This window comes from Phyllostomus hastatus, unplaced genomic scaffold, assembly GCF_019186645.2.
Source record: "Phyllostomus hastatus isolate PE091 unplaced genomic scaffold, TTU_PhHast_1.1 phas_contig_58, whole genome shotgun sequence".
NCBI classification, from domain to species: Eukaryota; Metazoa; Chordata; class Mammalia; order Chiroptera; family Phyllostomidae; genus Phyllostomus; species Phyllostomus hastatus.
In genome coordinates this window covers 16,931,308-16,948,284 of record NW_025333916.1, presented here as the reverse complement: position 1 = coordinate 16,948,284, position 16,977 = coordinate 16,931,308, and the positions used below count along the sequence as shown (strand labels likewise).

Sequence of the window (16,977 nt, the reverse complement as noted above, 5' to 3'; positions counted from 1 at the left end):
TTAGGTCTTACAGGTGACCTTAAACAGGTCTTCAAGTATAGAGGGTTTCTGATCAGAAACAATACCAATGTTAGAAATTTGCTCTTTTCCCACAGAACCAGAAAACAAATAGTTGAGGTTTCCTTTACTCCAGGTTTAAAACTTTACATTCTTTATACATAATTTTACTCATTCAGATTTAACCATCATTCTCTTTTAATCCTGGTTCCTTTCCCATTCTGGGAAGGACTATACTTAAATTCAGCATGTGGCAGCCCAAAGTCCCTGGCACTGCAGGTACCTTCCACTAAAATTCCCTAGATTTGCAGGGACATCCTGCAGTTTTCTGAAGCTCAGACCCTGCAAACACCCTATAGGTCAGATGTTCACCCTTGGACCTCAGTTCATGTCCTTCAGAACCAGAGCCATTCTTATCAGAACCAGTTACACAGAGAACCAGACTGATGCAATGCCAACACAGCAGCAGCATACAGCCCATAATCCGAAGAGAGCCCTTAGCCTGGCACCTTGCCCAGTTCTAAGATGGAGAGGCTCTCACGTGACTCATCATCCAAGATGACTACAACCATGCACGCTCCACCCTCCACGGTGGGGCAGTCACATGGTTCATCCTCCATTTTACCCAAAGTGGCGGCGTACTCACATGGCTTGCTGTCCGATCTCCAACATACATACAATATAGTACTGTGGCAGGACCCCCCGCCCCATGATGAATTCTCCCGATCAGCGCTGACAGACAAGGGAAGGGACTCTCAGGTCGCCCGCCTGGCCTCGCCCCTCTCGGGGCACTTAGGTTCCGTCTTAGCTAAGGCTGCCCGTATAGAATTCGGGTTAAACTCCCAGCCGTTATGCCGTATGACAGACCGAGGAACCGCGGGTTGGGCTCACTCACGCTCTGTAGGCTTCCACCCGTGGAGCAACCAACACAGTCCTTCACACAAACACACCGAGTTTATTACATTCCCACCTGCCCGAACTGTGGGAGCCCTGCCTGGGCCTTCCAGCCTGAGGGGTGATCGGTCCCTCCTTCCACTCCAAGAGTGGGCCTGGTTTTCGGGCTCCTGGTCCCTGTGGGGCACTTACCAGATTCCAGATTGGCGCCTTCCCAGATACCACCAGTTTGCACCCTGCCAGCCTGGGTCAAAGAGCATTCCGAGGGCTGAGCCTGCGAAGCCTGGGATGTTCAGGACCCGAAATCACCAGGGTGCTCATGCCTCCTTATCACCACTGGGCCCCACCAGCCGCCCCGCAGCCACCTTCACTGGCGGCAACAGCCTGCTCGTGTGAGTTGCTTCCCTGTCAGGGAACCAAAGTGTTATGGAAAAGACGACTCAGGTGGCCTCGGAGTTTGTGAAGTGGGGTTTATTCACGCATGCAGACCCAGAGGAGATAAAAAATCCAAATTCTGAGCATTGAGCTCAAGCTGAAGTTTCCTTATATGCTTGTTACACAGGCAGAAGGAGGAGGGGAAGGAGTGCAGCTGCTAAAATGGGGGTTAGTGTACGACCTGAGATAACTGTTTATCTGGGAAAGGCTGCTGTCTGGGAACAGCTGCTGGTCAGCTCCTACCTAAGAATGGCTACTGCTCAGCTATGTCCTGTCACAAGACCACCCTATGTGGTTACTTCTGGTCTCTAAGTTTGTAATACCTGCCTCGAGGGCCTTCCCTGACCTTGTCAGGTTTAGTAAGTAGCTCCTTTTTGTCCACAGCTTTTAAACAGTAGCTAAAGCTTTAAGTCAAAGAAAGGAATCTGAAACATAAGCAATAAATATTTCCAGTTTCTAATTTGAGTAAGAAGATAAAAGTAATACTTTTATTCTCAGAAACTGAAATAAATAGTTATTAAGCCTTCTTTTGTATACTCACTTTGGTATATACTGGGAAGAAATTAAATAATATGAAAACAGCTTAAACACTGTGTGGGAATGATATTTATCTCCTCACCAAATGGCTACTCATTTGTAAAAAAACAAAAGCAATGTGTAAAGACCTAGCACAGTACCTGGTACTTGGTAGTTACTCAGTAAATGGTAGTTTTCCATTATTCTTTTTATCTTCCTCAGAAGGATACCGGACATGGAATCTTCTGCAGTCCCTATTTTGTTAGCATTAACTTAAGTTCTTTTATTTGGACAGGTACTGCTCACATGATAGAGGCTGATGTCCTCCTTGCAAGTAATGGGTCAGACCATGGCCAGCCAATCATGGCTCATCCTCCTGAATCAAGCAGTGATAATACTCTACAGGAGTGGCTGACTGAAGTTGTGAAAAGCAATAAAGGTATCAAGCTGGATTTCAAGAGGTATTTGTACAAATATGTTCAATCTTCTGGTTGTTACAGAATAACTTTGGTGGTGGGACAAAGTTAATATCCTCTTATGTCTAAACTTAACTTTGCGCTTTTATCTAAACTGAAATGGGGCCCTGGCCAGGCAGCTTAGTTCGTTAGGGCATCATCTGAATGTGCCAAGGTTGTGGGTTCGATATCTGATATCTGGTTAGGGTTTATGGAGGCAACCAATGAATGCATAAACAAGTGGAACAACAAATCCGCGTCTCTCTCTCAAATCAATAAATTAAACAACAACAAAACTGTCTCTGATGATAATTATTTCTTTTAAATGTATTTTTAAATGGTTTATTACAATTTTGAGTATGTTTTTTATTGTTACGCCCATTTCTAAATGAAATTAATAGGAAAATAGGATGTGATACTCAGAAGTTTGACATACAAGTAACTATTTAGAAAAATAACCTATTCTATAAAAAGTAAGTTTGTGGTTCTTTCTAGGGATTTAGGAAAGTACTAAGCAAAGAGAAATTTTAGGCAGTATTCTGCTCAAGACTTCCCTCTTCGAATGATCAGCATGGCAAACCCTTCGGCAGTTCTTCACAGGAAACCTAATACTGATACAGGGAACGAGTGAGAATGTTGGCCACTGGTATTTTCAATCAGAGTTACATGGAATTTATAGATTATCTAGGAGTGATGGGTCATTCTGCAATATTTACAATGTTGATTCTTTCAGGCTTTTCCTCCATATTTACTCTTCTAGAATTATTTTGTCAAGTTCTAGAAAAACTAAGAAGTATAACAACAAAAGTTTAATTTTTTCTTAGTAAGGCTTTATGTTTTTCTTAATATAGGTTTTGTTTTTCTTATTTAAGTTTCTGGTAAGGGAAAGAATCATTACTTTTTGCATTTGTATTCTACATTAGTGGTAATTAAAATATTTACATATAAAATGGAATATGTGTATTAAATTCTTACTTCATCATGTTCTGTGTCATAGCTTCTTACAGCACAGTGCTTTACATTTGGTAGACACTTATGTATGCTGGTGGAATTTCAGGTTGGGGGAGAAAATGCTATTTGACACTAGATATTGTCAAATGGAAAAACCAATGTTAAATAGCCCCATGTCAGCTTATTGAATTGAGAAAGCCTAAAAAGTTCCCACAGCCTCTACGGACACCAGATTTCCTAAGAAATCAGAGTCTTTTCCGGAAGAGAGTTTCAGGGTTTCCCCCTACTGCACCCAGGAAGAGCATACCCCCGTTGGACTTGCAGACAGGTAAGCTTTGGAGTTACAAGTACAAGTTACTTGCTACTAAAAATGGGAAAATTTGTAGGAAGTACAATGTCAGATTCTTAGAATTGTGGTTTTTAACATGGTATGGATACCCTTCAAGGCAGAGAGCATTTGAGACAGAGAAATGACAGCATCTAAATTAGAGTCTGCAAGATCCGAGTTTATTACTCTACTAAAGTCTAGGGCATCTAATAAAAAAGAATGAAATCTTACCATTTGTGACAACAAGGACGGGCCTAGAGGGTATTATGCTAAGTGATATAAGTCAGTCAGAGAAACACAAATAAAATATGATTTCACTTATGTGTGGAACCTAAAGAACAATATAAATGGACAACAAAATGGAAACAGACTCATAGATGCGGAGAACAGGCTGATGGTTGCCAGAGGAGAGAAGGGTTGGGGGACTGGGTGAAAAAGGTGAAGGGATTGAGAAGTACAAATTGGTAGTTACAGAATAGTCATGGGGATGCAAAGTACAGCATAGGGAATATAGTCAATGATATTATAACAACATGTATGGTGCCAGTTGGGTACTGGAAATATCGGGGGGACACTGGGTAAAGTATATGATTGTCTGACCTCTATGCTGTATACCTAAAACCAATACCAACTAATATTGAAGGTAAACTGTAATTGAAAAAATTTTTTAAACACACACACACACACACACACCACACACACCTAGGGTCTCCATTCCAGGGGCAGAAGAAGGAGAAAAAAGAGCTTACTATATGGGAGCAGAGTGAAAGGCTGCAGGCTGGTTCCCTCTGGTTTTACTGCACAGTATCCTTGCTCACTAATAAACAAGACCCAAGAAATCATGGGATTATCAGTTTCTCTTCTTAAAGTAGAGGGCCCAACAGCAATGGAGTGAAAAGCAGTAGAAGCATAGGCCGAAGGATTTCAGTCCCTGAGGTAGAAAGAGGAATGTGAGAAGAGGGTGCTGAATGTTTTTCCCTCTAACACCCATCTCCAAAATTCTTCACTTCCCATTGCAGTTTTCATTAAAAGCTAATTTTCCTGGAACTCAACATAGGCCTTAAATGTTTAGAAGTAGTTCAGAATTATAACTATAAAGTTTTTGTATATATTTTTTAAAAGGAAAAATTATGTAAGCTGACTGAAATATTATTGTTGCCCTGGCCAGCGTGGCTCACTTCATTAAAGTGTAATCCTGTAACTGGAAGGTTGTGAGTTTGATTCCTGGTCTGAGCACATGCCTAGGTTGCAGATTCAATCCCAGATCTGGGCAGAAGGCAACCCATCCATGTTTCTCTCCTTTCCTCTCTCCTTCCCTTTCTCTCTAAAGGCAGTGAAAAAATGTCCTTGTATGAGTATAAATAAAATTAAAAAACAACTAAATCTTATTGTTTCCAAATCTCTATTTGTCAGAATCGATGTTGGGAAATAAAAAAAGTGAATTTGCTTTTTTATTTAAAAGTAACTAAAATATACTTGTCTCTACTTTCCAGAAAATGTATTTAAAATAAAGGGAAAAAATGAAGTTTATAAAAGCCTTAAGGAAATTTTATAATTTTGCACTTTGCAATCATTTTCAGAAATGTGTTTGTTGTCCAGATTCACACAAGAATACATGAAGGAAAAAAGGTTCCTTTCTCCAAGGTCACGAGCCACTACTAGGGATGTGGTGCCTGTGTGCACTTTGAGTATTTTCATCAGTGTGAATTTGTAGGTTATGAGTTTCTCTGATTTTAAAACCTTATTTATATATTCTCTGATGAGTGACTGTATCTTTTTTTAAATTGTTTTTATACTGGGTTATCCTAATATTCAGTTTTGAAACCTCCATCTGTCCACAATTGCCATTATTTATACATTTATAGAATCTTTAAGGTGCCTTCATGAATAATAAGTGGACATATTGCAAATGGCATATGTTAACTTTCCTCTCTGGTGCTATGTGATCTTTGATTTTATTTAATTCAGGTGCTGTTGTATTAAACTTTTTAAAAAGAAAATCCTCACCTGAGGATATATTTATTAATTTTTAGAGATGGGAAGGGGGAGAGAGGAAGGAAGGAAGGAAGGAAGGAAGGAAGGAAGGAAGGAAGGAGGGAAGGAAGGAAGGAGGGAAGGGAGGGAGGGAGGGAGGGGGGAAGGGAGGGAGGGGGGAAGGGAGGGAGGGAGGTCAGTTACCTCCTGTATGCACCCCAACTTGGGATCAAACCTGCAACCCAGGTTTGTGTCATGACAGGGAATTAAACCTGCAACCCTTTGGTGCATGGGATGATGTTTCAACCAACTGAGCCTTCTGGCCAGGACTGTTGTATTATACTTTTATTATGAATTTGAGAACATTAAAACCACCAGTCTAAAAGAACTTTTTTTTACTCTTTATGAATATCTCTCATTGACAACAAACTATTTTCAGTCTGGCAGCTGTAGAACTGTCCATGGTGCTCTTGGAAAATGTGAAGAGGCATCTGAGGCGTCCTGTGTGGATTAATGCTGATATTCTTCCTGGTCCGAATGGGAATAGCAGAGTAGTGGATGCAAAACCTTTTATAGACACTGTGACATCCTTCTTTCCAGACTTGACATTTTCCCTGGGTTGGACAACAGGATGGCATCCTGAGAAAGTCAATGAAGGTAATAATTTCAAAAATGTATTTCTTCTTGGTCAAATTAAAATATACTCCTAATATAAAAATACCTTTAATACAAAACAAAAAACACATTCCATAAAATATAAGAGTATAGTGGAGAGAAAGGTCTGGCCCTAAAGATGTGTGTATGGTTCTTCTTTCTATTATTTCAGATAGACACTGCATTCACTGGTGACATTCTGTCACCAAGCTCCCAAGAGAAATATTCATTTGCAAAGTCTAGAGTAATGAAAGCTGCCTCATTAAACAAATCCTGAGTTGGTTTCTTTGAACTTGTAAAATATTCTACAGTCTTTGTTATCTTTGGACTGTGGAGCAAACTCCCTGTGTCAGATGAAAGATAAAGAAGTGGTTAGAAGAGCTCTTCAGTGGTGTGAGGCCGGAGGTAGTGGGGGTGTGGTTGAAGAGCACTTACTCCCTAGACATTGGAGGGGGCTCCAGCTGAGGTGCTGGGACCTTGGTGCCATCACGCTCTCTCTGGCCGGACAGGGGAGTGGGAGGCCCCGTGACTCTCCTCTAGGCTCGATCTCTTCTTCACATAGACCTACAGATGCATCTGATACTTTCAGCTTCATTTTCCTGGCTGACACTTATCACACTAATTCATCTTCCTATTTCTTCATATGTCCCTAGGTAGTGATTTCCAGGTAAACAGCCAGTGAGCAATCAGACACTCTGGGACATCTGTCCATATGGTAAAAATTATAAACTAGGAAGGTATTCAGAACCTGTGGAGATGTTAGCCTTTATCCTGTGTTCAGGGCATTTTTAAAATTACTTATTTGCTATTATTGTTTTTAGATACAAAGTTTTTAAGTCTAACATAGTATTAGAATAACTGCTATCTAGTGAGTAGTGATGTTTAGTTTATAACCCCCTGGACAACAATTGATATGATTGAGAGAAAAAAAATAATGTTTTAACTTAATTCTAGTTTAATGTTCTAATCATTTAATTTTTTATTAGTTTCATTTAAAAATGTAGCATTAAAATTTAAGGCGTTTAAAGAAGGTAAACTAGAAGTGATTTAGTAACTTCCTTACTGATCCTGAATGCCTTTAGTCACTGTTGAACTCAGGCTTTACCCTCAGGCTTGGGCGGGGTTCAACCAGCTCTGTAAGTCACGTTGGCGGTGAGGGTTTTAAGGCTGCTTTTCCCCAGCAGCCACTTGTTACCAGCATGTGTTTTATCCTCTCTTACTTCTTAGGCTAGAAATTTGAGAAAAAACAGTTTATAAGTTTATAGTAATGTATCTATCTTCTGTTAGCAATTTTTTCTAATTATAATATATAATTTTTCAGATTTTAAAGGAAATCAGATATTCTTCTTTCATAAGAAATTTAGCTGCTAAACTAATATGTTCATGTAGGCTTTCTGTAAAATGTTCTCTCACTGACCAATACCTTTTACAACCTGCTTTTAGTAGAGTTTAGGGTTATTTTAAAAATACAATTTTTTTCTGAAATTGTTTATAAAACAGGTAAGTGTTTTCCACAATGTCCTAATATAATTCAAAACACACATATATAAAAGACAATTTCACCACTATTTCTATTTTAGGTAAAATGTATTTGAAATCTAGACTAGCCAGAAATTTAAAAATTGAAGTTAAATGTTACTTAATAAATTCAATAAAAAAGTATATGTAAATAAATTTTTTAAAATTGAAGTTAATTATTACTTAAACAGCTATTAAACACATAGTGCCCATCTTCTCTTGGTAAAGAAAGCTTAATTAACACAAATGGAAAATCTTAGCTTACTGAGAGTATTAATGATGAGCAAGTACCTAAGAATCTTACAATCTTTAAAGGGGCCACTGTGTCAAAATTTGCTTTCTTTACATTTGTCATATTAATCAATTCTTTTTAATATTTAATGTTTAATTAAATTTTCTGTAGATCACTTGTGGCACCATATTAAATTTAATTTTTATCTACATTTTCCACCCAAAATATTTTCTTGCATTAAGTGGTATTTTAATTCACTTTGAATTCAAATGGAAATTTATATGAATTACCTATGAATTTGCATATGTAATTTAGCTTTTATTTAATTGACTTTAGTATTACAAAAAAAGTTAAATTTCTTCCTTTTCATTTCAGGCTACACTTGGACAATGGTGAAGGAAATGGAATGCATCTGTAGTGAACTCAGTCAGCCTGTAACATTTCCTGTCAGAGCAGCATTAGTCAGGCAGTCTTGTTCTCAGTTACTCTGGCTGTTAAAGAAATCAAACAGGTGTGTATAAGTTTAACCATACTGTGTGTGTATGTGAGTGTGTATGTGAGTGTGTATGTGAGACGGAGGCAGAGGATGAAACTGATTATGTCAAGACAGTGTGTGTGAGAGAGAATGAACACTGACTCTGTAAGCGCACAGATGCCCCCATTCGAAGGAAGCTTCTTAATGAACCTTAACATCTATTTCTGTTTTTTCACACAGTAGGTGGCCAGTGAATGTTACTTTTTCATTGTTATACATTCACAAAAAGGTAAAAATGGATAAAATAGTTTCCCTCTGAATGATATATTATAATTTCAGAAGTCTGTTCCATAAAAACTTTTGTCATTTTACTATGTAATAAAAACTAGTTGGACCATCTATTAAATGTTAAAATATATTATAAAGGTACAGATATTGAAACAGTTTTGATACTATTATTTTCAATAGATTAGTCAGTAGAAGAGCAGGGAAAGTCCAGAAATAAACCCAAATTATTATGGAACTTAGTATAGAAAATAGCTGGCATTTTAAGGCATTGGTGCAAAAGTTTAATTAATATTTCATGTTGGGTCAAGAGGCCAACTATGTAGGAAAAACAAAGCACCTTTCCTTAATACTTCTTCCAAAATAATTTCCAGAAGAATTAAAGATTTAAACATCAAATATTAAATGCATAAAGAAAAAAATAGATAATTTTTATATAGTTTTAGAATAACGAAGACCTTTCTTAGTATGGCACAAACCCTAGTGCTATAAAAGGAAAGTTGGATATATTTGAATACATAAAAATGGAAAGATTCTGGTAAAACTATCCTCAATACATTTGTCAGATGTAAAGAATTTTAACAAATAATGAATTTGCACAAATCATCCAGTAAAAGACCCAGTTTGATAATTTACCATATTGGAGAGAGTAAGGGAAGCAGACACTCATACATTAAAGAAGTACCCATATTCCTGTGGACATTGAAATTTTACCAAATGCCTTGTCAATTTTTAATAAAATAACTATTTCCTCCCTATATCTATTAATAAAATAAATCTTATTAATCTCTATAGTACCATCCTCACATTCCCAGAACAAATCCCACTTGATCACAAATTATGACTTTTAAGGTGCTGCTTCATTTTTATTGCTAATATTTTACCTAGGATTTCTGCATTTGAAAATGAGATTGCCCGGCCCTGATTGGTGTAGCTCAGTTGGTTGGGCATTGTCCAGCAAAGCAAAAGATCACTGGTTCCATTAACTGTTAGGGCACATGCCTGGGTTGTCTGCCATCCCTGATTGGGGCACATGGGAGAGGCGGCTGATCCATGTTTTGATGTTTCTCTGCCTCTCTTTCTCCCTCCTTTCCCCCATCTCTAAGAACAAATAAATAAAATCCACTAAAAAGAAGAGAAAGAAAGGGAAGGAAGGAAGGAAGGAAAGAAGGAAGGGAGGGAGGGAGGGAGAGAGGGAGGGAGGGAGGGAGGGAGGGAGGGAGGAAGGAAGGAAGGAAGGAAGGGAGGGCGGGTGGAGAGAGATTTCCCTGGCCAGGTAGCTCAGTTAGTTAGAGTTTTGTCCTTAGTGCCAAGGTTGCAGGTTCAATCCCTGGTCAGGGCACTTACAAGAAACAATCAATGAATGCATTAAATAAGTAGAACAACGGATCCATATTCTCTCTCTCTCTTTCTCTCTAAAATCAAAAAAGAAAGAAAGAAAGTGACATCGATCTGTAGCTTTTGTTTCTTTTCAGTTTTTAGGTAGTGACATTTCATTCTTTTTATGTGTTCTGAAATGTTAAAAGTAACGTTGAAATGGCCTGTACTTGACTTGGTAAACCCAACTGTGAAGCCAAGGTTTCTGTTCCCCAAACCTTATGCTTTGGGGAAAGCCTAACTCATAAAAATCTTTCCTATTATTTATATGGTAAATGGTCTACTTGGATTTTCTGTTTCTTTGGGAGTGAGTTTTGATATATTTATTGTATTTTCCTAGAAAATTGTTCCTCTCATCCAGGTTTTAAAATTTATTTATACATAGACACTTAAAATGGTTTCTTATTCTTTTAGTTTCTTCTGTGTCATTAAAATAATTTTCTATGTTTTTTTTTTGAGCTTTTCTTCTTGCTTCTTGATTGAACTAGATAATGATTTCTCTCTCTTTTTTTTTTTAAGAGCTAGATCTTGGATTTATTTATTTTTCGGTTTATGACTTACTAATTTCTGCCTTTTATCTTTTAAAACCATGTTATGTAGTAGTTTATAATTTCTTGAGTTGGATACTGAAATTATTTATTTTCCATGTATATACATTAGTATATATGTTAATATAAGCATTTAAGACAATTACTTTTTTTCTGTGACCACTGCTTTAGCTGTATTTCATTGTTTCTTATGTGTAGGTTGTCATCACTGTTAAAAATATTCTGCAGCTGTGGCTTATTTCCTTTGCCTCAAAAGTTGTTTTAAGATAAATTTGTTTAGGCATTTAGGTTGTAGAATTATTTTTTATTTTGGCTTTGTTAATACTTTTTTAGGTTTATTGCAATCAGATAATTTCTATATTATTTTTACTTTGTAAACTTTATTAATGTTTTCTTAATGGCTTAATATATGGATATTTGTATGAATTAATGTATTTTATGAGGATATTATATGGCTGTTACAAACAGAAACCTAAATTAACAATAACTTAAATAAGTCTGTTTTACAGTGATAGGGCCCAGAATCCTCTTATCTTGGTGCTCCACTTTCCTTAGGTCGTTGATTTCATTTATACTTGGTCAGATTGATTATTGCCACATCTGAGGTTCAGTTGGTATGGAGGAGGGGAGAAAGAGAAGCTCAGGGCATGTTACTCTCCTTTAAGAACATGACTTAGAAATTGCACACACTCATTGGCCATAACTTAGTCGTGTGCCTATACCTAGCTGTAGGTGAAGCTGGGAGATGTAGCTGTTATTCTGTCAAGTCTTGTATCTAGATAGGACTCGGGACTGTTATGTAAGAAAGAAAGGAGTAAACTACAACTTTTGGTGACACATTAGCATACACTATTGGTTATGTTATATAAGTCTTTTATACCTTTTTGTTTGCTTTAAAAATATTTTTAATTTAGGCCTTTGAATAAGTAATACATTTATGAAGCTCAAAACCCAAAGAATGGAGTTACACTGTGGAAAGCCTCTTCCCATTCACCCAGCTCTGCCCAACCTCTCTAACCACATTTGTTAGTTTCTTATACAACCACAGTTAGTAGTTTTTTTATGCATATGAGTGAATGCAAAGAAGGAGTCTTACTTTCTCTTCCTTTTAAAAACAAAAGGTAGCATATTACACACCTTGCTTCAGTTTTGTTTTTTTTTTAACTTAGCAGTATGTCTTGGATCTCTTTAAATGTTCCTTGTTTTTCCTTTCTAGGTGCATCATGTTTATGTATTATGTACTAGAATTTAACCAGCCTCATGCTAATGGGCGAAAAGGATGTTTCTAATCTTAGATATTACAGATAATGCAATAATGCACAACCTTTTGAATGTGTCATTTTGCATATGTGCAAATATATGGCATCTTTAATATTTTGGCCACTTGCTCTCTTACCAACTAAGAGAGTTAAAGTTGACAACTAGTAAAATGTTTTTTCCTGTTTTCTCTTCTACCTTTATAGTTTTTTCTTATTAAATGATCATGATATGAACACTTGGTGCATATTCATATCAATTTTATCTTTTTCTGTGAAGAAAAGATTTAAATTCTACAGAAGGATACGAAAAAGACTTGAGTAAATATAAACATAAGCATTGTTCTTGGTTAGCAAGACTCTGCATCATTAAGATAAACATTTGATGAGATCACAATAAAAACACAAACAGGATTTTGTTTTGGAATCAGATGAACCATGTCTAAAATTCTTTTTTTTTTTTTTTTACTTTATTTCTCCACATAGCTTTTCATCTGTTTTTTCAGCTTAGAAGTAGAAATGCAACCTGATTTATTTATTTGTTTAGCCTCACCCTAGGACATGCTTATTGACTTTATTTTTTTCTTTTAATTATATGTTATTGATTATGCTATTACAGTTGTCCAAATTTTTCCTCCTATGCCCATCTCCACGTAGCAACCCCCACTCCCTCAGGCAATCCTCACACCATTGTTCATGTCCATGGATCACAGGTAGGTTCTTTGACTACTCCATTTCCTAAATTGTACTTTTATCCCCATGGCTATTCTGTAACTACCTATTTGTACTTCTTAATCCCCTCACCTCTTCATCCATTCCCCCAAAACCCCCTCCCATCTGGCAACCATCAAAATGTACTCCATATCCATAATTCTGTCTCTGTTCTTATTTGCTTAGTTTGTTTTTTTAGATTCAATTTTTGATAGATTTGTGTATTTTGCTGTTTTATTGGTCATAGCTTTCATTTTCTTTTTCTTAAATAAGTCCCTTTAACATTTCATATGATAACATATAATTGGTCTGGTGATGATAGAACTCCTTTAGTTTTTTCTTGTCTGGGAAGCTCTTTATCTGCCCTTCAATTCTAAATGATGTATTTCCTGGGTAGAGCAATCTTGACTGTAAGTCCCTGCTCTTCATGGCTTTGAATATTTCTTGCCAGTCCCTTCGAGCCTGCAAAGTTTCTTTTGAGAAATCAGCTGACAGTCTTATGAGAACTCCCTCATATGAGAACTCCCTCATAGGTAACTAATTGCTTTTCTCCTGCTGCTTTTAAGATTCTCCCTTTATCTTTTACCTTTGGCATTTTGATCATGATGTGTCTTGGGGTGGGCATCTTTGCATCCATCTTGTTTGGACTCTCTGTGCTTCCTGGACTTTCATGTCTATTTTTTTCATCAAATTAGGAAACTTTTCTTTCATTATTTTTTCAAATTGATTTCCAATTTCTTGCTCTTTCTCTCTTCTCTGGCACCCCTGTGATGGGAATGTTGGACCTCTTGAAGTTGTCCCAGAGGCTGCTTACACTGTTTTTGTTTTTCTGGATTCTTTTTTCTTGTTGTTGTTCTGAGTGGTTGTTTTTTGCTTCCTTATGTTCCAAATCATTGATTTCATGCTCTGCTTCATCTACTCTACTGTTGTTCCCCTACAGATTGTTCTTTATTTCAATTAGTGTATCCTTCGTTTCTGACTGCATCTTTATTACGCTGTTGAGGTTCTCACTAAGTTCCTTGAGCATCCTTGTAACCAGTGTTTTGAACTCTGCATCAAATAGATTGCTTCTGTCCATTTTGTTTAGCTCTTTTTCTGGAGTTTTGACCTTTCATTTTTCTGGAGTTCTTTCACTTGGGCTATGGTTCCTTGTCTCCTCATTTTGACAGCCTCCCTGTCTTTCTTTCTATGCATTAGGTAGAGCTGCTATGACTCCCTTTCTTGGTAGCTTGGCCTAATGTAGTAGGTGTCCTGTAGGGTCCAGTGGCATAGCCTTCCCTACCCCCCAAGCTGAATTCTCAATGTGTGCCCTCCATGTGAGCTGAGTACACCCTCTTCTTGTAGTTGAAACTTGATTGCTGTTGGCATATCAATGGGAGGGATTTACCCAGGCCAGTCAGCTGCAAGGACTGGCTATGACTACTGACCACCAATCTCCACCATCTATGGAGGATCAGCTGTGCAGAGATGGGTGGTGGTATTCTGAAGCTGGGTAGGACAGAGTCTCAAGGGATTTCCAGAGAAGGGCAAACAGTGTTATCCAGGTTAATAGAGACTCAGATATACCACCTGCCTGCTGGTTCTGTGGCTCTGTGTGGGGAGGGCTCAGAAAATGGTCAGTGGCTTTGCCCACCTTTATCTCTGGAAGAAAACTGTCCCTCAGCTCTAATCTTATTGCTGGAAAACTTCAGTCCCTCCCTGTATGCCACTGGTGCCCCTCAAGCTGCTACCCCAGTCTGAGTAAGTCCATGTGTGGGTTCTTTAAGGGGAACTGCTTGGGATTCCAGAAGTTTCTTCTACCGACTCAATCCCCACTTGATTTTGCAGCCAGAAGTTATGGTGACTTATCTTCTTGGCACTGGAACCCTAGGCTAAGGGAATGGTGTGGGTCTGGGACTCCTCACTCTCAAGTTATCCCTCCTGAATTTTTATCCTCCACACATAGATGTGGGACCAGCCCATTCCATGTCTCTGCCCTTCCTACCAGCCTGGATGGATATGGTTTCTTTAATTCCATGGTTGTCAGACCTCCATTCAAATCGATTTCTGAGTGATTTGTCTTCCATATTTTTGTGTAACTTTGATGTGGTTGTATGAGAGGCAAGCTATGATTACCTGTGCTGCCATCTTGACCGGTAGTCTCTCTTTAAACCTTCTCACCCCTTGTACACTCCAACGTTTCCATTGCTTTCTGAGCACCAAGACAATGACATTTCTTTGACCTGTTTTATCTTCATGAAGAATTATGCCTTTATCATTAAAAGGTCTCTTTCTTGGTCTTAATGATTTTTTAAAATCTAAATTTATATTGTCTTTTTTGTTCGTCTTGAATAACTTTGCTTTATCCTTTGTTTGAAAAATAAATTTATAGTTTTATTTTTATTGACTTTTTAAAGGATGTTTCAGTCATTAAAAATAGTTTTAGAAAAGTTGCAAAAAACTACATCTTCTTTCCCCAGAAAATTGTTAACATTTTCGTATATTTACCCATTCTCTCTTTCTTTCATTTCCTTCCCCTCTCCCTCTTTCTCATTTTATATTTTTTTCTGGCATGATCCCCATTAGCTGTTAGTACTCCAGTGGGTACCACCCAAAACAAGGACACTCTTCTATGTTACTATTATGAAACCCCCCCAATGAGGAAATCAGTGTTAAAGCAACACCGCCATATACTCTACAACCAGCCACTCCAACAATGCTTCTTACTTCTTTGTAGTCCAGGAAACTCTCCAAGGAAATGTATTGCACATTGTTGTCATGTCACATCAGTCATCTTCAATCTAGAATAGTCCTCAGCTTTCCCCTCTCTCATATACTTGACAGTCTTAAAGACTACAGGCTTTTTGTTATGAAAGATGTTCTCAATCTGGGTCAGTCTAATATTTCCTCATGATAGATCTCAGTTCTTGCATTCTTGGCCGTGTCATCATGTACTTTCCTTGCCCCAATTCTCAAATCATCCACTTCTTCAAGGATCCCTGATTATATATATATAATCTCCATTTCTTTACCCATCTGTGTGTGAATATGGTTTTGAACAACCCGTGAGTTCACAATGACAATTCCAATTTCAACCCAGCCCCTCAGGGTTCTTTCTAGCCTCCCTTTCTGTGTTGTTAAATTCCTTATCATATACTTAGCTACCTGGCTCCCATTCATCTAATCTTACTGTCGTCTTCTTTTAAATTAAGAATTTAACTTATTAGCCCTGGCTGGCGTAGCTCAGTGGATTGAGCGAGGGCTGTGAACCAAAGTGTTGCAGGTTCGATTCCCAGCCAGGGTACATACCTGGGTTGCAGGACATAACCCCCAGCAACCGCACATTGATGTTTCTCTCTCTCTCTCTATCTCCCTCCCTTCCCTCTCTAAAAATAAATAAATAAAATCTTTAAAAAAAATTTAACTTATTTATTTGTAATACAGATGTTTGGTCTTGCTTCTGTTATTTTTAAAACTAGTATACTTGCTATATGTATAGCTTTAAAAAAATTTCAGTATAGTTATTTTCTTTTTTGTTTTTAATTCTGATAATTTGGGAAGTTAGTTTTTTTCTATTGGCTATGTATCACTGCTACTTCATAAAATATACTTAGTCTACTTCTTTATAGATACCTGTTAATTTCTATGAGCAATAATAAAATTAGTGTATTTCTTCACTGCCTCTTGCCTAATTTTAGTTGACTGCACTCTTTTCCTTAATGTCCACCTTTGTACTTCATACTTAATGATAGATTGGCTGGCTACAGAATTCTTGGCTCACAGCGCTTTTCCTTGAGGACTTTGAAAGGATTGCTCCTCTGCTTTCCAGTGTGCAGGGAATAAGATTATTTCCACCTTGATGTGGAAAAGTGGAAGCCAGCCTGATTATTTTTTTGCCCTTATAAGTGACTTGATTTGGTGGGGAAGTATGGGAGGCTGAACGTAGAAAGGGTTCCTTAGACTGTGTCTTGATATGGACCATTCTGTACCAGTTTTTTCAGGATATGATCTCCTTTTCAATATGTAGATTCAAATGTTCTTTTCTGTAATATTTCTGTGAATTACATTTTTATATACTTGTTCTATTGCATTTGTAACACTATGATTTCTCTTTTAGGGACTTTAGTTATGAATATTTAGATCTCCTTTGTTTATCTTTGTCATCATTTTCTCTTTGGTCTCTCTTTTCATTTAACTTATTTGCATCTTTATTTTACTTGCTTTTATAATTTGTCTCTCTTTTCCTTACAGTATTTTCAACAATGTCTGTTCTCCTTGTATACCTTCAGATTTCACCTTGTTTCTGTAATATTAACTTTCCACTTCTTTCCTAAGTTCTGCCAATTAATATTCCATCTCTTGTCTGTTGTCTTGTAAACCTCTTCCATGTGC

The 16,977-nt window shown here is 37.4% G+C and overlaps 1 protein-coding gene across 1 annotated transcript in view; it reads left to right on the top strand.

Annotated features, from left to right (window-relative positions):
• Positions 1–16,977, top strand: part of FAM151B (family with sequence similarity 151 member B) — a 38,124-nt gene that overhangs the window by 17,540 nt on the left and 3,607 nt on the right. Inside the window, exons 3-5 of the mRNA XM_045848065.1 lie at positions 2,138–2,303; positions 5,990–6,207; positions 8,330–8,465. Coding sequence (XP_045704021.1) covers positions 2,138–2,303; positions 5,990–6,207; positions 8,330–8,465 — 520 coding nt within the window. The remainder of the gene's footprint in view (positions 1–2,137; positions 2,304–5,989; positions 6,208–8,329; positions 8,466–16,977) is intronic.